Below are 23,082 nucleotides of genomic sequence, written 5' to 3'. Positions count from 1 at the left end.
TGACACTAGCTGAGTCAACAGTAACTGCAGAAGTTTTTGAGTTCGTCTCCCAGTAGCAGACTTTTTGGCTCGGTCTATTGAACATGTTGCTGTATTTGTGACTGCTGCTCATTGGTTGCGGACTCTACATGGAGCGGAGTGGATTTTGAAGACCTTGTGAATTTTCCAAATGTTACACTACAGTTTTCCTGAAGTCGATAATAGGGTTAGAAATGGCAAAGACTGTGGTACGTAGGGAATAAGGCATTCCACTCTGAGTGGAAAAAGTGACCTACCACAGACTAATCATGCCGTAAAAATCCAGTGCTCATAAAATACCAAAGCATATTTGTCAGAATGATTGTGCTGCCAGAGACGTGACTATTATTTTCAAGTAATGACCAGTGATTAACACCCCATTTCCCATAAGATACAACTAATCATCTGAAATGTTTTTAGCCAACTAAGACGCTATCAGTCTTAGTTGTAATATCAGTATTAGTGGACATTGGCCAGGCCTGGTTTTAGCGGTTTAATGCTCTGTTTGTCGAAACTAACACACTGTGGGCTTACACAGTAAGCTCTAAACCATTACAACAAAGCATACAAACACAAGGATAAACATCAAAGAATGATTGGCAGGTATGGGTGGATGCCTGTTGCAAGTGCCAAAAAAGGAGGAAAAGTGTAGAGATTTAACATTAACTGTCTACCTAATGTATGTGCGCTTGTATGAGCTGATTAATGGGAATTTCCATATGGCAACCCCTCCTTTCACCTACAGAGTCTAAACATCCCCCTAATGACTTTTAGCTTAGTCTATCACATTTTGCTGTCACATTGAGCTGCAGTCCATTTCAATACAGACTTAATTCTGCTTTGAAGTTCACAATATTAAGGTATTATACTTGTCACTGTAGGCCAGGGAACTCTGATGAAAGATGTCTTCTTGTAAATCTAATTGAATTGCAATGTATGAATTTTTGAGGTCAGTGGGTTTGTTATTGTGCATTTTTTTTAATGAAGCAGGGTAAATTGTCTTCCCATAGTTATGTGGAATTTCATATTGGGTTTCCTCTGCTGAGAAAAAGAGCCATCAAATTCAACCAAATGAAAAACAGAAATGAAGCTAATGAAGGGAGGGGGGGAAAGGAGGTTGCAGAAACAAAATCTCGACATATCAAAGTAAACGTTGCAAAATAAAGCTTTTGAAAAATATTTGTCCTGAAAGAAAGTCAGCTGAACTGCTTTTCCTAAGTGCTTTTAATTCATATGCTCATACTGGGAGCTGCCCAGTACAAACACTATGTTCTACCGGTGCCACGAAGAACAGCAACGACTCTACCTGGTAATGACACAACACTTAAGACTGAAGGGTTATTTATCAGAGATTATGTGGTCGTTAGAAGATTAATACCCTCGGGGGGCGAAAGACTTGGGCTGACTTTCATCTCAGACCTGCCCTGACAGAGAGTGTGAGGGTTAGAGAGACAGAGAGAGGGAGGAAAGAGGTAGAACAGAGTGTCAGAAGACACAGAGAGTCTTCAAACACCACGGTGTTTGTGTGTGTGTGCATCACTTTAACCCTATAATGAGTAGCCTTGAGGGGGTCCACAGCCATTTGGCAGTTCTTCATTTCCTGATTTTAAAAAAAGTGCTGTCTACTCTTTTATCTCGTCGGCAGCAACACACAACCCCCCCCCCCCCCCCCCCCCCCCCCCCACCACCACCACCACACACACACACACACACACACACACACACACACACACACACAGTACATACCGGTTGTGGTCTTACCACAAGGACTTGTGCAATTAAACCTTTTTTGCCCTCAGAAGCCAGCTCTGTGCGTATGTAAAGGCCATATATCTACGTGTTAATGTGTGTTTGTGTGTGTTAGGCATGTGTGTGTGTGCTGAAGCTGTAATTAAGCAAGATCAAACCCTCAGGGTTGGGGAATTAGCCATCATTGAAGATCAAAAGGTTTCTCACTCAAGTCTGCGACATGGAAGAGTGAAATCAGAGGTTTGGAGCCAGACAGAAAGATTTTGACCTCAGATAGCAGATAATGGCGGCTTCTTCCTCTCTCTCTGAAACCCACACACATACACACACACACACACACTTGCTCCCGAAAGCGTAAGGCGGATTTTAAGTTCAGCTGTTGATGTGTTAAACTGAACAGATCTGACCTTAAGGCACATCAATCAAAACCATTACAAGCTTTAATGACAAAACTACAGTGTCAATGCATTTGTTTTTCTGGTCTGCAGCCGCCTGTGCTTAAGTAATGGCAAGGTTTAGGCAGCTAAAAGTAGGGATGCACCGAATATTTGGTAACTGAATATATTCGGCCGAATATTGCAAAAAAACACACATTGGGTATTTGGTGGAATAAGTTAACAGCAAGGCCGAATAATAGCGGTGTGTTTTGATAACGCAATCAAACAGCGTGCCGTGACGGGCGGAGTAAAATGTCGGCAGTGTGGCGATCCATCTGTCACCGCACTTGCATTTGTGAAAATTTGCTAAAAATAGTTTTGAGCGAGCAAAATAGGCTTAAATCATTCAGCACGCTGTGCGAGCAGCCTACAGATTTCAACCACCAACAGAAACGAAAGGCGAATCCCACCGATTGTGGGTTGAACAAAACAAACCTCAAACCTCACCGCACTTTAGAGACTGTTCTTTACTTATGAAGGGACTGTCAGGGGAGGAGGGTGGCTGGTTGATTCTTATTTTATTTATTTATTTTATTTTGATCCCCCCTGTGTTCATCACTTATTGATGCTGTTTTTGAAGTATGAATAAGTCAATAAGTAATTTATTCCATTAAAATATCATTGATGTATTATAGAAAGGTGATTTATCTTTTTATAAATGACAAAAGGCACATCTGCCTCATTTTCGTTGTGGTATCCTGATACTACTCAGAACCATGATATTTTCATTGGTATCGTACAGTGGGATCCAATTTTGGTACCGTGACAACACTAATCTGGAGGGGGTTCATCTGCAAAAACTAATGAAAAACTAAACAACGATATTCGGTATTCGGTACTCGGTATTCAGCCAAGCGTTTAATATTATTCGGCTTCGGCTTCGGCCACAAATTTTCGTTTCGGTGCATCCCTAGCTAAAAGTGACTGGTAAATGTCAGGGAGTGTGAACCTTCGTGGTTAATGGACAATAGAACTGTCTGTTATTACAAAGAGGCCAAATATCACAACACCAATCTGCCACTTGGACCTCCACAGACCTATTTTTTTGCTATGCTGACACAGTATTCACACTACAAAACATAAACAATTGCTTATTTATGCTGTTCAACTGACTGACCTATTACTTTAATGTAGATTGTTGGAAGTAAAAAGTCAGTGGACACTGAATGTCAGTTAGGTCAAAGTCCTGTGTTTGTTTGACTTGTTAAAACTTGACTGTTAAAATAATGGGTGTAGCTACTGTGACGCCACCCATTTGTTTGTGGACTTCCGTTTTAAAGTCTCCAGTTCGGCACTTCGGCTGTCGCCATCTTGGAGCCAAAAATAACCATATTTGGGGGAAAGGAGTGAGGGGTGGATCTGACTGATAAGCTGAGGACACTATTAGCAGACAACCTGTCACTCAAAATGGCCCGCCCTTAATTTATGTGTAACTTTAAACCTTAAAAAACGGGGGAAAATAGCTACACAGACCAAAACAGGTTTTTGTACCAGGCTGTAAACATGTTGAGCATTTTAACATGGGGGTCTGTGGGGATTGATTGGCTTCTGGAGCCAGCCTCTAGTGGCCATTCAAAGAACTGCAGGTTTTGGCACTTCTGTGTTGGCTTCATTTTCAGCCCCACAGCTCCCCCGCTTGGTCCACACCCAAGCTACCTTCCTATGCAGACTTTGTCACTCTTAATTTTTTTTTTAAAGATATTTTTTGGGGCTTTTTTAGCCTTTAATGGATAGGACAGATAAGCATGAAAGGGGGAGAGAGGGGGGGAGTGACATGCAGCAAAGGTCAAAACCAGTCAAACCCGGGCCACTGCGGCAACAGCCTTGTACATGGGGCGCCTGCTCTACCACTAAGCCACCGGCGCCCCACTCTTTATTTTTTTTATTCATAATTAAATAATTAAAAATAATGGAATAAAAATCAATTGTACAACAAATAAAAAATGTTTAAAAAAGACAGAAAAACTACTGAAACAATCAGGGTCTACTAAACAAATGGAGTAAATGTGAATTGTATAAATAATCTAATGGTTTTTGCCAAATTATAATTTTTGACATTGAAATTTTCAATAGTAGTCAATTACGTTTTAAAATTGGTATCTTTAAAAATATAAAAGGAAGGAAGTTGTTTAAGCCAATACATTTTGTTAAGATAATTTAAAAAAGTAAATTAGGCAAATTCAATCTGCGGAGAAATTCAGATTGTTAAAAAAAAGTAAAAAAAAAAAAAAAAAAGAATAAATAAAAATTGCAAGTATTATACCTTTTTCAAAGGAAAAAATGGTAGTGTCTTTACACTATGTGACCTGACTTCCTCCTTTGTTCCCGTCATAGGGGGATCCAAGTTATAGGCTACCTGATTCCGGCCTGCAGGACCACAATTATGTGTGTTATATACAGTATAGGCCAAAAGTTTGGACACACCTTCTCATTCAATGCGTTTTCTTTATTTTCATGACTATTTACATTGTAGATTCTCACTGAAGGCATCAAAACTATGAATGAACACATGTGGAGTTACGTACTTAACAAAAAAGGTGAAATAACTGAAAACATGTTTTATATTCTAGTTTCTTCAAAATAGCCACCCTTTGCTCTGATTACTGCTTTGCACACTCTTGGCATTCTCTCCATGAGCTTCAAGAGGTAGTCACCTGAAATGGTTTCCACTTCACAGGTGTGCCTTATCAGGGTTAATTAGTGGAATTTCTTGCTTTATCAATGGGGTTGGGACCATCAGTTGTGTTGTGCAGAAGTCAGGTTAATACACAGCCGACAGCCCTATTGGACAACTGTTAAAATTCATATTATGGCAAGAACCAATCAGCTAACTAAAGAAAAAAACGAGTGGCCATCATTACTTTAAGAAATGAAGGTCAGTCAGTCCGGAAAATTGCAAAAACTTTAAATGTGTCCCCAAGTGGAGTCGCAAAAACCATCAAGCGCTACAACGATACTGGCACACATGAGGACCGACCCAGGAAAGGAAGACCAAGAGTCACCTCTGCTTCTGAGAATAAGTTCATCCGAGTCACCAGCCTCAGAAATGGCAAGTTAACAGCAGCTCAGATCAGAGACCAGATGAATGCCACACAGAGTTCTAGCAGCAGACCCATCTCTAGAACAACTGTTAAGAGGAGACTGCGCGAATCAGGCCTTCATGGTCAAATAGCTGCTAGGAAACCACTGCTAAGGAGAGGCAACAAGCAGAAGAGATTTGTTTGGGCCAAGAAACACAAGGAATGGACATTAGACCAGTGGAAATCTGTGCTTTGGTCTGATGAGTCCAAATTTGAGATCTTTGGTTCCAACCGCCGTGTCTTTGTGAGACGCAGAAAAGGTGAACGGATGGATTCCACATGCCTGGTTCCCACTGTGAAGCATGGAGGAGGAGGTGTGATGGTGTGGGGGTGTTTTGCTGGTGACACTGTTGGGGATTTATTCAAAATTGAAGGCACACTGAACCAGCATGGCTACCACAGCATCCTGCAGCGACATGCCATCCCATCCGGTTTGCGTTTAGTTGGACGATCATTTATTTTTCAACAGGACAATGACCCCGAACACACCTCCAGGCTGTGTAAGGGCTATTTGACCAAGAAGGAGAGTGATGGAGTGCTGCGGCAGATGACCTGGCCTCCACAGTCACCGGACCTGAACCCAATCGAGATGGTTTGGGGTGAGCTGGACCGCAGAGTGAAGGCAAAGGGGCCAACAAGTGCTAAACACCTCTGGGAACTCCTTCAAGACTGTTGGAAAACCATTTCAGGTGACTACCTCTTGAAGCTCATGGAGAGAATGCCAAGAGTGTGCAAAGCAGTAATCAGAGCAAAGGGTGGCTATTTTGAAGAAACTAGAATATAAAACATGTTTTCAGTTATTTCACCTTTTTTTGTTAAGTACATAACTCCACATGTGTTCATTCATAGTTTTGATGCCTTCAGTGAGAATCTACAATGTAAATAGTCATGAAAATAAAGAAAACGCATTGAATGAGAAGGTGTGTCCAAACCTTTGGCCTGTACTGTATGAATAATAGTGTTTTACTTTTTGTAGGAACAGTGAATGAGAAGAAAGTCTGAACTGTAGCACCATGGTCCCAGTTTAAGTAATCCCAGTAAAATGTTGTCAGTCTGAGCATAATGGGCCCATGTGTCTCATTCAAGGACTGTTTTTGTGAGCAGATGTGATGCGGGTGTGTTATCAGCAGGGTTTAGGGTGTCACAGGGTCCCGTATGAAACCAGGAAATCAGATGGAAGCCTTAGATCCAAGAAAAGTATCTGTATACACATTTATACATCTACCTGCATTTTTTTCTTTCTTTCTTTCATATAATTAACATTCAAAGAGACTCCATGAGAAATGTGCTTAACAACTGTAATTAAAGGTGCATACGTGTTTGTGTGAGTGTGTGAGTGCATGCCTTTACTCCACCGCTAATAGTACTTGTCTTCGTTACTAATCCAACGTGACTTGAAATCTTATTTAGCTGTGAAAATAATGTTACCTTGGAAGACGAGAAAAAGTGGATTTGAAATATGGTTTTGTAATAATTACTTTTCAATAACATACTTTTTTGGCTTTAATGTTTTCGGCATATCCAATTCTCATTTCCATGTCTTTTATGCATCATTACAAAACTGGCTGGGACAGTGACGTATAGTTTTCCATTTCATCTTAATTGCCAGAAAATGAATTTATCCACTCTCAGTCGATCAAAGGATTGTGCATTTGATTCCCTATAGGCCTTATTGACACTGATATGGCGCAGGTTGTTAGTTGGGAATATTGAATGTAACCTTGTAATTACTTGTAGATTAGAAGTAAATTATAATTGGAGAGAGTAATTTAACACCCAGCAGCTCAGCAGTGTTTGTGGAGGCCACCGTGTTTCAGGAAGCTGATAGGAGCAGCGTTCTGTCGGCATGCTCTTATCTGCACCGCCACCCTGTCAGAGACCACACACACACACAGACACACACAGACACACACACACACACACATTGATTTTCATCCTGCAAGATAGAGAAAACATATTAAAAAGATAAAACCTACTGGCATTCTCGGGAAAATGTGATGTGCGGTAAAAAAATTAAATTATTTATAGCGTGGCCCTTTAAATGAACATGCTGCTGTTTAATCAAGCATGCAAGTCGCTTGTGCTGCGTTCATTTGCTATTTCTCACAATTAAATGCTGCAAATTAGTCAGTTTGTTCCACTTCCTTTCCTTCTGAGGAAGCGACTCACACCAGAGGATTCTCTGTTTTCTGATTACATTCTTGTTTTGTTTGCAAGTCTTTCTCATCCTTTGTATGAGCGGTTCTGGGCTCATAGTTTCTATTCAAACGCAGCTTAAGGGGTGATTCTTTACCAAAGGACCCCAGCCAACACATATCCTTTCAATTACAGTGATGACATTATTTACACACTCGCTTAAGCACACACACTTACACACACACACACACACAGCAACTGAGGCAGGACAAACACGCTGTAAATACAATTGCAGGCACGATCTTGTGGATGTACAAAGAAATAAACAAGCGATTACACATTACCACACGCAGGCGCATGGACTCACACGAACACACAGATATATGTTACTTTTTTGCCTCTCAGAGAGAAATTCATGGACGTTATGAAGTGTTGCTAGCATTAAAACATCCAAATTCCAGTCGTCATTTCATTAGTAAGAAAAACGCACCATCTTATAATGACTGTTTACCCAACACCAGCCACTGTGTGTGTGTGGCGAACCTAAAAACAGCAATTGTTTAACTTCAACCTCATTTTGCTGTTGCTCTGAACTGAAATAGAGTCACTTGCTGGTGTCAAATCAGACCTGAAAACAGCCTTTAATGGCGTCTCAACTAGGTTTAGGGCTTTCACAAAAACTTCAGCCTAGTGCAAGAGAGACATAAAAAAATAGGCAGATAATTAAATGTTATTAAGTGATATCACCATTCTTAACTGAAGCAGAGGTTAGCCAGCGGTGATGTGTGCTCGCAGTTATGAGCCAGAGGAATGCCACGGGCTGTTCTGTTGCTATGTTTATGGGCAATGACGTGATAGTAATGGGACAGTGAACTCATCTGGGCCACACACACTCTCACACACACACACACACACACACACACACACACACATACACACACACGGCGTGCCAACTGACAGTCCTACCATTGGTTTATGACTTTGCAGTTTTGTAAGTGAAGTTTGGTGCAGAAGATTGATTGCAGGAAATGACCATTTCTCTTTCTTTGTGGTCTGCAGGAAGAAGACGCAAAGATGTCAGAGAGGAGATGTCAGAAGAAGTCCATCTTTCTCTCATCATTACTGGTAATCTTTTTAGTCTTACCCTCTTGTTTACTGTCTTCCTCTTCCATTTCCCCTGTCCTTCTACTTTAATCATCTTCTCAGTTCCTTATCCAACAATTACTTTCTTCATTTAGTTCTAATCCCAAACTAATTCATGTTTCCATCAATTTTGTTTTCATTCATTCTTCCTTTTCTTCTCTCTTTTTTCCTCCTGTACTTTCACTCAACTCTCCCTCTTTGTACTTATGCTTCGGCACCGGTGTTAGCCGTGGCCGGAGGCATTGTGTTATGTCTGTCAATATGTTTTGTCTGTACGTACGTCCATTAGTATGTCCGCATGTCCCATTCTTTTGAACATGATATCTCAATTAATGGCTTGAGGGAATTTTTTTTAGATTTGGCACAAATGTTCACTTGGATTCAAATATGAACTTATTTCATTTGATGGTCAAAGATCAAGGTCACTGTGACCGCGCGCTCATCTCATTCTCATTAATGCAATATCTCAAGAAAGCCTTAAGGGAGTTTCCTCAAATTTGGCACAAACGTTTACTTGGACTCAGGACTGAATTTATCAGAATTTGGTGGTTGAAGGTCAAAGGTCCAGGTCAATATGATAAAACAAGTATTTGGCCATAACTCAAGAATTCATATCTAATTATGACAGAATTTAATCATAAATGTCTAATAGGATAAAATGATGAAGTGATGACATTTTATATGCAAAAGGTCAAAGGTCACCTTCAGTATAGCCCCTTTTACACTGCCAGATTTTACGCGAATGTTGGGCCATTTTGCCGCACTCCCCGATTTTGTTTTTATACTGCCAGTGCTGAAAGAAGACTGATGGGGCTTTCTTGCAAATTTGCACAATTCCTATCTAAAACGGGCTTATGACATCATAATGTTCTGTTAAAACCCTTTTCTGGCCATTATTCATTGGCATATCTTAGGAACAGAAGGGGAGATTTTTGGTCAGATTCTAAATTGATAACACTAATCTACCCATCTTGAAACTGTGCTGATTGTATAGATCTTCTGTGCTGTCGGGGGAAGATGTATGTGAAGCATCCATGTTTTTACAGATTTGGATGTAAACTGTAAGTGCAACCTGACTTGTGTGTGGAGGCGGTAATTCTAGTGTTTTCTTGTCTGCATCTGCCTCACCGTACTACTTCTTTTTTTCTAGTCCCTGCCCTCTTTAGAAAACTATCAAGCTGTAGCATAACTCCAAAATCCTCATCATTTTTCTGGTATCCTCAGAAACTATCAGTCAATTGGTATGGATCGTCACCATGACTGTCACTGCACTTGGCACTGCGTCATCTAGACTTATACTGTCATGTGACAGCAGCCTGCACAACTTTGCAGAACTTGTACCAATTAGTCAACCTTCGAGTTTTTCCACAGAGCAGATATCTTTATAATCTGACCGGGAATCTCGAGATTCTCTGCTGGTTTTGATGTTGAAACCCACTGGCACAGTTCCCGACAGGCTCCTCCACCTTACCCTCCCTCTCTCTTCTGTTTCCCTCTCATCAGTCACTATGTGTACATGCAGACTGACACTGGAGCACTTAGTCAAGGAGGAAGTGATATTTGGATTCAGTCAGTCATGTCAATTTACTACAGCTCCAAATAGCAGCATTAGAAATGTATTGCTACCAATTCTGAAAGCACTTACAGACTACATTTCCAGGGAAAGTGTAGAACAATGACAAATGACTGACAGAGAAGTGCACAGCTACTGTTAAATTATACAACATCACATACAGAGACAACACAGAAATACAGGTATTGATGTGTGAAAAGATGATGTGCTTGAGTCAGTGGTGAAAAGTAACTAAGTGCATTTACTTATGTACTGTACATACATACACATTTGATGTACTTGAGGAGTACCTGAGTGTTTCTAGCTCTACTCCACTACCTTTTAAAGGGAAGTATTTTACTTTTTACTACACTATTTGTCTGACAGCCACACTTTGTAGTTACTTCACAAACTTTTACGCTTTCATAGCCACAGATCAATTTGAGAAATAAACGTTACAATAATGACAGTGTTTCATTTCTATTTTCTGTATAAAGCTGAGCAACTACATGTGTACGCTATCCCAGAGGATTACTGCTATGTTTCATCATTACTAAACTTTCCTACCATCTACTGGATTTTAAGATGTATGGCATTCATTCCACCAAGGCCAAATACCCAAATACCCTACCCTAACATCTCGCAATGTCAATCAGAAGTGAAAAATAATCTGTGTATCCATCCCGTGACCAATTCCCTGGGATCTTCCATGGCCCATGCTACAACCTTCCACCAAGTTTCATGGAAAATTGGACCAGTAGTTTGTCCATAATCTTGTTGACAAACAGACAAACACACGAACAAGCGAACTGAAAACAAACGTCCTTGGCGGAGGTAATAATACAGTAATAGTCTAATAATATAATAAATTATAGGGAGCTTTTTTTGCATTGAGTACTTTTACTTTTGATACTTTAAGTACACTCTCCTAAAAAAGTAACACTTTCAGCGCAATACTTTTATTTGTAATAGAATACGTCCACAGTGTGGTATTTACTACCAAAGAAAAGGATCTGAATACCTCCTTCACCACTGGTTTTGGTAAACACTCCATCTTGTTTACAATGTTACTACGTTCCAGCCAAATTGTAGCATAAATTAAACTGCGAGGAAAAACAATAAAGACCCACTGGATGCTGTTTGAATGTGCAGAGATGGACGCTCCAATTCTCTAAAGCGCTGACAAAAAATCCTCCCAAAGCATTGTGGGATAGCTGGCTGTGTATAATTGCCCCGAGGAAAATATTGGTGTGACAGGAAGTTTGTTTTTCCAGCTGTGGAAAAATGTGGAGAAGATCATTATTGCAGTTTCTTCAGAGCCAGACAGATTGCTGCACGGTGCATAGTTACACACATTGTCAGAGAAAGGGTATGCACACAATGCTCGCTAAATACCCACAGTGACCCATAAATGTGTGGCACACTCACAAAGACGAATGGCGGTGGACGTTGTGCAAATTTTTTGCTACCAGCGTGTTGATTTCCACTAATGGTGGACCTCAGGTGTGTGAGGTAAAGTTCAGTTTGTTATGAATCTGGAATAAATTACAAACAGATTACTTGGCGTGAGATGATTGGGCTCCATACAAACCCCTGATACACACACACACACACACACACACACACACACACACAAACAGGCAGTGTGCATTTATATATTTACTCAAACAGTGTCTTGTGTCTGCTGTCATGAGATGGTCATGGGGAAGGGAGAAGAGAGGGAGATGTTATTAAAACAACAGAGAGAAGATGGAGAAAGTTAGTCATGCACTCATGTTCTTTGCCTCCATCATTTTCTGGACTGCAGATGATTTTTTAAAAGTCAGTTAGTTTGTTTGGAAAAGAACAAAGTGTGCTGGTAAACCTATAAATACCAGCTGCTACTTATTACAGTGAGCCACAATGACACAATGCCACACACACTTACACACACACAAACATACAGTGTGTAGACACAAAAGCAAATACTAGTATTGTGCAAATGCTCTCACACAGTACGCACACACACACACACACACACACACACACGCAGCTGTCAATGATCTCCACTAATCTGGGTAACACAGATGAAGAGGATGGGATGTGATTTTTTTTTTTTTTTTTTTTTTTTGATTTTTGCAAATTAAAATGATGATGTTGATTCGTAGCAAGTTGATTTTTCAAGATAAATCAGCCATCATTCAGTGCAGTTATTATCTCTGCCGCTGTTGCAGATGTTGGGTATAAATCATTTTGATCTGACTTCCCACATGTAAGAAACACATGAGGTTCACATTTTAGTGTCCCTGATACAGTATTCAAATCCTTTTGCAGAGGTGTGCCCAATTACAAAATGAGGATTTATGTAAAATCTTTTAATAGATGTTTTGTCTTTTCTGACATTCTTAATTAAGTTACAGATTAAGTGTTTCTGCTGAAAAGGCATTGAAATGGTTCGGACAAAACTCTCGAACTTATCTTGTTGTAATCGCTTAAAAAGCTTATAAATATAAAGATTAAATGGAAAACCAGAAATTAAAAAAAATCTATAATTTTTTTTTACATATTATTTGATTTGTAGTTATGTTTTATACTATGGACAACAAAATTACAGAATTATATATATATATATATATATACAGTACAGGCCAAAAGTTTGGACACACCTTCTCATTCAATGCGTTTTCTTTATTTTCATGACTATTTACATTGTAGATTCTCACTGAAGGCATCAAAACTATGAATGAACACATGTGGAGTTATGTACTTAACAAAAAAAGGTGAAATAACTGAAAACATGTTTTATATTCTAGTTTCTTCAAAATAGCCACCCTTTGCTCTGATTACTGCTTTGCACACTCTTGGCATTCTCTCCATGAGCTTCAAGAGGTAGTCACCTGAAATGGTTTCCACTTCACAGGTGTGCCTTATCAGGGTTAATTAGTGGAATTTCTTGCTTTATCAATGGGGTTGGGACCATCAGTTGTGTTGTGCAGAAGTCAGGTTAATACACAGCCGACAGCCCTATTGGACAACTGTTAAAATTCATATTATGGCAAGAACCAATCAGCTAACTAAAGAAAAACGAGTGGCCATCATTACTTTAAGAAATGAAGGTCAGTCAGTCCGGAAAATTGCAAAAACTTTAAATGTGTCCCCAAGTGGAGTCGCAAAAACCATCAAGCGCTACAACGAAACTGGCACACATGAGGACCGACCCAGGAAAGGAAGACCAAGAGTCACCTCTGCTTCTGAGGATAAGTTCATCCGAGTCACCAGCCTCAGAAATCGCAAGTTAACAGCAGCTCAGATCAGAGACCAGATGAATGCCACACAGAGTTCTAGCAGCAGACCCATCTCTAGAACAACTGTTAAGAGGAGACTGCGCGAATCAGGCCTTCATGGTCAAATAGCTGCTAGGAAACCACTGCTAAGGAGAGGCAACAAGCACAAGAGATTTGTTTGGGCCAAGAAACACAAGGAATGGACATTAGACCAGTGGAAATCTGTGCTTTGGTCTGATGAGTCCAAATTTGAGATCTTTGGTTCCAACCGCCGTGTCTTTGTGAGACGCAGAAAAGGTGAACGGATGGATTCCACATGCCTGGTTCCCACTGTGAAGCATGGAGGAGGAGGTGTGATGGTGTGGGGGTGTTTTGCTGGTGACACTGTTGGGGATTTATTCAAAATTGAAGGCACACTGAACCAGCATGGCTACCACAGCATCCTGCAGCGACATGCCATCCCATCCGGTTTGCGTTTAGTTGGACGATCATTTATTTTTCAACAGGACAATGACCCCAAACACACCTCCAGGCTGTGTAAGGGCTATTTGACCAAGAAGGAGAGTGATGGAATGCTGCGGCAGATGACCTGGCCTCCACAGTCACCGGACCTGAACCCAATCGAGATGGTTTGGGGTGAGCTGGACCGCAGAGTGAAGGCAAAGGGGCCAACAAGTGCTAAACACCTCTGGGAACTCCTTCAAGACTGTTGGAAAACCATTTCAGGTGACTACCTCTTGAAGCTCATGGAGAGAATGCCAAGAGTGTGCAAAGCAGTAATCAGAGCAAAGGGTGGCTATTTTGAAGAAACTAGAATATAAAACATGTTTTCAGTTATTTCACCTTTTTTTGTTAAGTACATAACTCCACATGTGTTCATTCATAGTTTTGATGCCTTCAGTGAGAATCTACAATGTAAATAGTCATGAAAATAAAGAAAACGCATTGAATGAGAAGGTGTGTCCAAACTTTTGGCCTATACTGTATATATACACACATACACAGAATATTTTATTAAAAAATGGGGGTATAAAAACAATTCTCGTACTTGATGGAACCAGTAGCATGTTTTTTTTTCACATATACAAAACGTCACTGACATGTAGTGCAAAAATCTCACTCTTTATGCCTGTTTCTCTCTGTTTCTCTTTATCTCCGTCCCTCCAGGTGTGTTGTATGTTTGCTAGTGCAGAGCATTCCATCTGTGGAGAGTACGAATTCTTCAATCAGACCAGTAACAGTTGCCAGGCCTGCCCTCAGTGCCAGCCGGGACAGGAGCCGCACATGGTGAGACACAAACACACACACACGCATGAAAACCATAAATTTAGGTCATAACCTTGTTGTCTTTACAATTAAGTAGGTTTTTCATGCATTTTAAAATCAGCTGTTGCATTGAATTGGGTGACGGGAGTGGGATAAAGCTGCTAATTCAACATCAAATTATAACCACCCACTATCGATAAACAGCACGAAAGCTGACTTTATAAACCTGTGTGTCAATTTTTGTTTAGACCACCCACAATACACACACGCAAATGTCCACATAGCTGCACAGTGAAGAGTGTCTAAATTCAAATGAACAATTTCTTTTGGTTTATTGCTCCCATTGACTTTGGTGTGAAGGCATGCATTACAGTGAATGACTTGCAGTAGTCACATCGTGCCTCTACCCTCCGTCAGTCAGTCTGCCGACAGCCAAAGAAAACAGAGCGAAGTTAAACGCTTCAGTTAGCAACCCCGGGTGCCACACCTTCTTAGGAGAGACAGCCGCACTCAAGGGTGAACAGGATGAATTATAGGCACTGTAATTTATTCGGGTGACGCAGTATACTCGAGATTTTAGTTGTTTTCCTTTTTGCAGAGCACAGGCTTTCTTTATATTTGTTTTACCTGGGGTAAATTAGAGCAGGATCAACCGGTGCAAACACGGAGAACTTATTACAATAAATGTTTCAATTCATCTCATTGGTTTGCTATGGTTATGGCTCTTGAAAGGTACATGTGGAATGTCGAATTGAGTTGAGTAACCGAAATAGTGCTGCTTTCAGTTATGCTAACATCAGCACGCTAGCATGCTCATAGCATAGGCTGTTTATCAAAACGAAAATACTTGTTTCCACTTCCTCCCACGGTACAAAAGGAAATCAAAGTATCACAGGTACAGCTGCTGCCATCTTGTGCTGGTAACACCATTTGGAGCCAGAGTTTGCATCGTAGTGATCTCTGCAGCACCAACTTCCCATCCATATACCTGTCCATCGTAAGCAGTACCACTGATTGTGAGCACACAGAATGGCTTACAAAGCTGGCAATCATGATGTCAAAGCCACTTTTAACAGCATCATATAACTAATTTAAACCAAGCTAATCAGAAAAATGAACAATTGCATGATAAGAACTAACTAAAATGACACCAGCAGGAGGCATTTAAGATGTTTTGGTTTCACTTTTGGGGAGCTATCATGTCATCCATCTTGATATACAGTCTATGGCTCACAGTTGATGCTTAGCAGGTATAATGTTTACTACTTTAACCATCTTGGGTCAGCGTGTTAGCATGCTAACTTTTGCTAATTCGGACTAAATATAAAGTGCAGCTGAGGCTAACCCCCAGTTTCCACATAATCCGTCTGAGCCGTGCTACGCAGCGCCACGGATCTGGAGCAACCGACAGCACGTACCCTCACCTACTGAATGCGTTTCTGGAGCGCTGCGTAGCCGAGCCGCAAGCTCACGCATGGAAACTGCGAAATCACGCGATAAAAAGCACCATTCACTCCCAAAGTCCCTGCAATTTCACACCACGTCCCAAAGGATGTGTGGTGTCATACAAATACTATGGTTTTCCACTTCAACTATGAGTTTCTTCTCGTCCATCTTTCCTCGGACCCTCGCACTGACTGACAACTTGTGCGAGAGGATGTGACGTGATTTTCAAAAGAATTGAGAGTTTACAATCCATAGTCCGCGGTGTGGAAATGAAGCTATTCACGAGAAAGGGAGCGTATCTGCTACGCAGTGCTCAGACGGAGATTGGGGTTAATGGGAATGTCACTAGTTTTGCAGGTGTTTGGTCAAAAAGCAAAGCATTGGACAAATTAAAAGGCATACCTGATGATGACATCACATGAAAAATGTAGGCATCATCCATGTTATTACAGTTCAAGTGCCAAAACAACAAATGCCAAAAGGAACAAGTTTTAGGGTATTCAAAGTCGGGAAATCTTCTGGGGACCATGAATATCTGTACAGAATTTCATTGCAAGCCATGTCGTAGATATTGAGGTACTTTAGTCTGGACAAAAGTGGTGGACCGAACATCCAAGAGCCACCCTGCTAACAGGGCTTATAACAAAGCAACAAACTCAGCTCTGTTGTTTCACCCTTCATTAAATTGGGAATAACAACAACACTCTAAAGCCTTCCTTCCTTTCTTCTTTACTTTATATCCCATCATCTGTCCTTGTCGCTCCATAAGCTACGGTTTATAAGAATCTCACAGCGGTCTCAACTGTGTTTATTTGTTTTTCCTCTTCCTTCCTTTCTTCCTGCCTTGTGTTCACTAAGCTACCAAGTGCCTCTCGTAAGCATCCCCAACAATGTGTTGTGTTAGAACTTGTAAAATCACTGCCTGAGACAGCGGCGGCAGTGAGAAGCTCAGTGTGATAAGCACAGGGCTCTGTCATAAAGAGTAATTTGGCCATTGGAGAGCGATAGAAACATGAGAGAAGAAAGAAGTTTAATCAGAGAGATGAGAGCCCCTTTTGCACTTTCTCCTGCCTGTCTGATCCTCTGGGTGCCACAGTGTGTAATTCATGTGTTATTTTGTTCCCCTCAGCTTTCCCTGCGTGTGTGTGTGTGTGTGTGTGTGTGTGTGTGTTTTTCTTGACACCCTTTTAATCATGGGATAACCATAGGGTTCCTCCTCACAACAGAGACTTCAGAAAGTATGTGCTCACACACTTATGCACACACAGACATCACAGACGACATCCAAGGCCGCTTTCAAAGTGCATCTTGTATCCAGATTGTGTGTGATGTAGTCGCATTATATTTTCATGCTGATCTACATGAACATAAACACTGGGGGCAGACTTATAGTTCTGATTTCCTGATGTTTATTGAGTGATGAAAGTGATGGCAAGGTGAGGACATATTAAAGAATTGGGGAATGAAGTATTAAGTTAGCTCACGTGATGTGTGAAAGCTGCTTGACGTTGACGACGACCTTGTTGCATGGCAGTTTAAGATGCATAACATAAACCGAGTCTTCCCCAGCTCAGTTTTGCCTGGGACCTTCATTGCATGTCATCACTCCCATTTCCTTTCTCTCTCGTCACTGTCTACTTTCAAAATAAAGGCAAAAAAAAAAAAGCCAGAAAATTCCCTTGTTGTCAATTCTAGGTTTTTTCCACCTCCCCGCCTCTTAGATTTATGATATGCTAGATTCAAAGAGGCGACAAATTTGCTTTGAAAGGAAAGACGCGTTCAATTGGAGCAGCTTTAAGTGAACGAACAGAAGCAGAGCCCTGGCCATCATGTTTGCAAAAGATCCAAAGGGAGTTTTAACCCAAAGCGACAAGATCCTGCCGATAGCTCCGCGCAGTTTTATATCAAACAATCACACAGAGACTTACGGACGTCACATAGAAGGGAAGGAATATTAGATTTCTCCTGTAGCCCAAAGCTAAGAGGCATAGGCTTGTTTTAATAGATGGATGAAAGCAAGAGGGAAATGAAAGATGAAAGAGAGGGAGCAAAAAAGAGAGTATGTTTTTGTATGTGTGTGTGTGTGTGGCCTGTTGTTTGGCCTCCCCACTGTGAGGAATTAAACATGCAGAGATGGGAGGAGATCGATGCTAGAAGACAGAATGATGAGTTGGTCATCTTAAACACTACCAGGCATGGGGTACACACACATACACACTCACACACATAAACAAACACACACATAGGGACCTCTGTGACCAATCAGATCTCTCTTTTGTCATCTCAAAACAGTAATGCCAGATTTGTTAAGGACATGGATAAAAACAGATGTGTGAGTATGTGTGGTGGGCTTTTTTCGAATGTGTGTGTCCACAGCACAGTGAATCATCTCATTACTCTGAGGGGCGTTGAGTTCTTTTAAAATTACATTGCATCTAATGTACTTTAGGAGGGAGGTGTTAACCAAATATATGAATTTGTGTGTATTTTACAGACCTGTGGCTTTGGTGTGAAGGATGAGGACTTTGCCTGTGTGCCGTGCCCACAGGGGAAATATTCCAAAGGGAAGTATGAGATCTGCAGACGGCATAAAGACTGTGACGCCTACTACAAAGCCACTGTTCGGGTAGCGGGTACTCCGGACAGCGACGCAGAGTGTGGACCTTGTTTACCAGGGTAAATAACAGTAACCTCCATAAAAGATTCAAAACCCCTTTGCTGCAATGCATCTTAAAACAAAAATCCAGCAAGCATTTCCTACACAGTCCTGAACTGAAAAACAACTACAGTACATCTGACGCAGCTTGCTGAAAGATGTCCCTCTTTACATTACAATTAGGGCCAAATTTACTAAGAAAATGCCATTGAAAGCATTTCCTTCTTCTTAAAAGAACTGCAAAGCCTTTGTAACAAAACAACAAAAATTTCAAATTTGCATTATGTCCTTCCACATTTACTTGTAACAGTCATCTTCTTCTCTGCATTTTTCTGGTACGATGATACATTTTTTAGCACATTATTGCCACCTGTAGATCACTGGAATATTGTGAAACCATTATCAGTAATGTGCATCCAATCTCTTGCATGTGTGGCCATGCACAAGTAGAAACACAACAGGGACCCACTCATAAAAAGCAATCAGCAACCTCTGAGGCTGAAAAATGAAACCAACACAGTGCAAAAAACTGCAGTTCCTCTAATGACCACTTGAGGCTGGCTCCAAGAGCGAGTCAATCTACATAGACACCCATGTTAAAAGCCCAATTACAGCAGAAATACAAATCTTTATGTACTGGTGTAATAAAACGGTTTTGGTCTCATTCATTTTTCGTAACAGCTTAACCTGTTGGGGGTTGTAGGGGGGCTGGAGCCTTTTCTAGCTGACATTGGGCAAGAGGCAGGGTACACCCTGGACAGGTCGCCAGACTATCGCAGGGATAACGCAGAGACAGACAACCATTCATGCTCACATTAACATCTACAGGCAATTTAGAGTCACCAATTTACCTGACGTGTATGTCTTTGGATTGTGGGAGGAAACCGGAGTACCCAGAAAAAACCCAAACTCCCCACCCAGGGTATGAACCAGGAACCCTGTTGCTGGGAGGCAATAATACTAACCACAGCACCACTGCGTGGCCTAGATCTTGATCTCTATAGCTATTGAATGAATAGATAGTGAATTTTTATATAACTCACCTGTTTAAATTGTTATTAAGTTTTAAATTTGGGCATACTTAAAGGCATGGCTACTTTGAGTGTTAATTCGCTGTCACGGTGACAACACTGGTTAGGTAACATAGGTATGGTGTAACCCCAAATTGAGAGAGTATAGGCATAGACATAGGTGTCAGTATTTCAGTGTGTTTTCAGTTCATTAAAGTGAATTGTGACATTTTGGTCTCCTATTAAAGTCTCGTTTAGCATTTGGTTGTCCTAAAAGATCTTCTAAGGAGTCAAATATTCACTTTTTGGGGTATTACATTTTGTTTTTATGGTTTTAGACCTGTTTATTTTTTATCAAAACTTTGTATTAATATTAGTATCATCACAGTTAACCATAGATAACCATATTATCACAGCTAACGATAGTGTCAGTGTTAGTGCCACCCGCTCATCCAACTATGGTAAATACTGGCTCCAAAAAACCAAGATGGCAACGGCCAAAATGCCAAGCTCGAGGCTTTAAAACAGCACTCCATAAACTACAGAGTGATGTCACGGTGGCTACATCCATTATTTTATACAGCATATGATGGTGCCAACAGTGGTCAAACGTTCCACAGGGTACTTTTAAAAGCACCCTGACATTAGTTAATTTCTGCAACAGTGTTATATGAACATTGCTTAAAATCATATAAGGAGTCCTGATTACATGCTTCACAGAAAGTCACCAGCCAAACATGTTCTGACGTGCACACCGACAGCACTGTACGCAATTAGCAGATTCTGGAAAAGTTATGGCACCAGACTTGATTTGCCATCTCCTGGAAACCTTCTGCCACAGGAATTCTCATTAAAAGTATTAGAGGATGCTTGTAAATGACAAATTATGAAAGACAAAATTGTGTCTTTGGGTTTGACGTGAATGCAGAGAGTGGCATTTCAGACAGATGCTTTTAAATTCACCTTTAACAAGTTTTTTTTTACTATCTTACTAATATAAATGAATTCCGCCAAAAGATGCCACTTCATGTGTCACCTTCAGCTTTTAATATAACGACAGAGAATGACATTCAGTAAAATAAATTGGACTAGATACTGAATATAAACTGTAGATATACAGCAGAGACAGGCATGTATTGTGTATCACACAGTATGACTGTTAAGATCTTGGCACATGTGCAGTAGGAGTTCATATGGATGGACCACCCTGTGTGCAAACACGCTCTAAATCCTAAACTTCTTCATTTGCACTTGACAGCTGTGGATGCAACCCCTGTCACTTAAAAATATTAAGTCACTCAGGGACGTTTAACCATTACCAGACGGTCCTCTCCTCCTCTTCCTCGCTTGTCCTTCCCATCATCTATCACTCCTTCTCTTGCCTCTCCTGCTTTGTCAACACGAAACGCCTTACAGCGTCCAACATGTTAAATGGCTGTTTGGGATCTCCTGCGGTGTAATATATTTTACAAATAAATGTTTGCTCAATGAACTGTTGATTGAATGTGAGCAGTATATAATTAAGTCATGAAGGAATTTGGCATAAATATGAGATTCATGACTCTCCTCCTCCTGTCATCAGTCAGGATGCTGTGTCCTGCTGCCTTCTACTTTTCTTGGCTCCCAGTCTCCTTCTACAGGATGTTTTTACTTTCGCTCAGGAGTTTGGTCATGTCTGTGTCTGCGTCTGTACTGTACGTGCTGCACTGTATGTGTGGGTGTTGTATGCTGCAGTTAGCAGTGTCCATGCCTGTCTGATGCAGAACAGAACAGGCCTGAACAGTGGCGATAAAATTCAGGTACAGTCTGAATCTCAGCAGAGAGAAAGACCTGGAGGAAAACTAGGAAGAGTCTGTTGTCTGCTGGTTTCCCTGGAAGCAACTTTAGAAACACTCTAAAATAATTAATGTTTACAAGCCTTCATTAAGCGATGAGCTCACATGAACTTGAAATTTAATACTTTATTATTATCTATGACATATTATCAATGATGTATTAATAATGCATAACAGTAAATCATTGTCTTTGTGTGACCAGAATATTTCTTCTAGTACAAATTTCTGAAATATTAGCTGCAGTTTTGCATATGTAATATTTTTAAGGGCTTGTGAAGATGAAGAAAGGTCATCTGTATGATTTGTTACTGATTAATTAAACCTCGAAGACCTGCCAGGCCATTGGTGATCCTGGCCGACATCACTGTCTTTAAGAGGCTGTAGCAGGCTGAGTTATAAAATGACAATGCTGGTATTATATGAAACTAGAAGACCGAGGGAATTGTTAAATGATGCTTGAAAGTTAGGCTAAACTCTGGCAAGTGAAAAACCGGCGTTGCCGTTTTTGCAGGGGTCCCTTAATGTCTCACTTCAAGATATCTGAATGAAGTGGATTCTATGGGTAGTACCCATGAGTCTCACTTTACAGGCGTACCCACTTTATGCTAGTCCCATGCAGTTTCATCTATTGTATTTGAATATTTCTGCATTCTGCATAAACTGGGTATCACTGGAAAGCTGAGACTCTTCAAGATTCAGTGAGCCCAGTTTTAATAGTAGCCATTTAATCGTAGTTAGACCATTTTTGGAAACAGACATCTCTGTATACAATGACCTGTTGTGACCACTAGGATAATCAGAGCCTCATGAAACTTTACAAACACAAACTAGAGACATCAGGCATTCAGAGGACGAATGGCTGCCACAGATATTTTGACAATAAGGGGGGTTCTCATTAGTTTCCAGAACAGAAGTGCTCACCATCCAATCACAGAAAAATGCAATTCTTAAAGAAATCTTTAAATGTCAGAAGTTTCAATGTCAAATCACAGCATTGATTTTTCTATGATGTTCCCAAATGTTTTGTCAAAACCTGGTATTTTGAAAGGATTTGTGACCATTTTTAATCGATTCTGTACAAACAAATGGCAATGACAAATGGTATCAACCAAAGATTGCTGCAACACCTTATGAGACATAATTGAGCATGGAAATGGGCACCATTAGCTTCCATTGTAATGTTCAAAGCCCCTATACTTTAAACTTTAAAGGTTTAAATAGATGTCTTAACAAAACACAGTGTTTATTACACCATGCTGAGCTGCATCTCAAATTAATCTTCTGTTTTCCAGCTATCAGATGATGTAAACCACTTCTATCTGGCAAATACTGTGTACCTGCTGGTTTTTAATCATTTTTTCATCATTACCATTTGGCCATAACTACTTGATATAATGTAAGAGATAATATATGAGTAATTCACTGTCTCACGGGCACTTTTGCCTCCAATCTTCTAAATAGTTTGATAAGTCTTTGTAAGAGTTTAATACC

At 40.6% G+C, this 23,082-nt stretch overlaps 1 protein-coding gene across 1 annotated transcript in view; it reads left to right on the top strand.

The window, feature by feature from the left end:
• Positions 1-23,082, top strand: part of edar (ectodysplasin A receptor) — a 49,540-nt gene that overhangs the window by 8,470 nt on the left and 17,988 nt on the right. The window contains exons 2-4 of the mRNA XM_033616964.2: positions 8,480-8,545; positions 14,546-14,665; positions 18,585-18,766. Of these exons, the coding sequence (XP_033472855.1) occupies positions 8,495-8,545; positions 14,546-14,665; positions 18,585-18,766 (353 nt within the window). The 5' untranslated portion in view covers positions 8,480-8,494. The remainder of the gene's footprint in view (positions 1-8,479; positions 8,546-14,545; positions 14,666-18,584; positions 18,767-23,082) is intronic.

This window comes from Epinephelus lanceolatus, chromosome 14 (genome assembly GCF_041903045.1).
Source record: "Epinephelus lanceolatus isolate andai-2023 chromosome 14, ASM4190304v1, whole genome shotgun sequence".
Taxonomy (NCBI): Eukaryota; Metazoa; Chordata; class Actinopteri; order Perciformes; family Serranidae; genus Epinephelus; species Epinephelus lanceolatus.
This window is presented reverse-complemented; position numbering and strand designations above follow the sequence as displayed.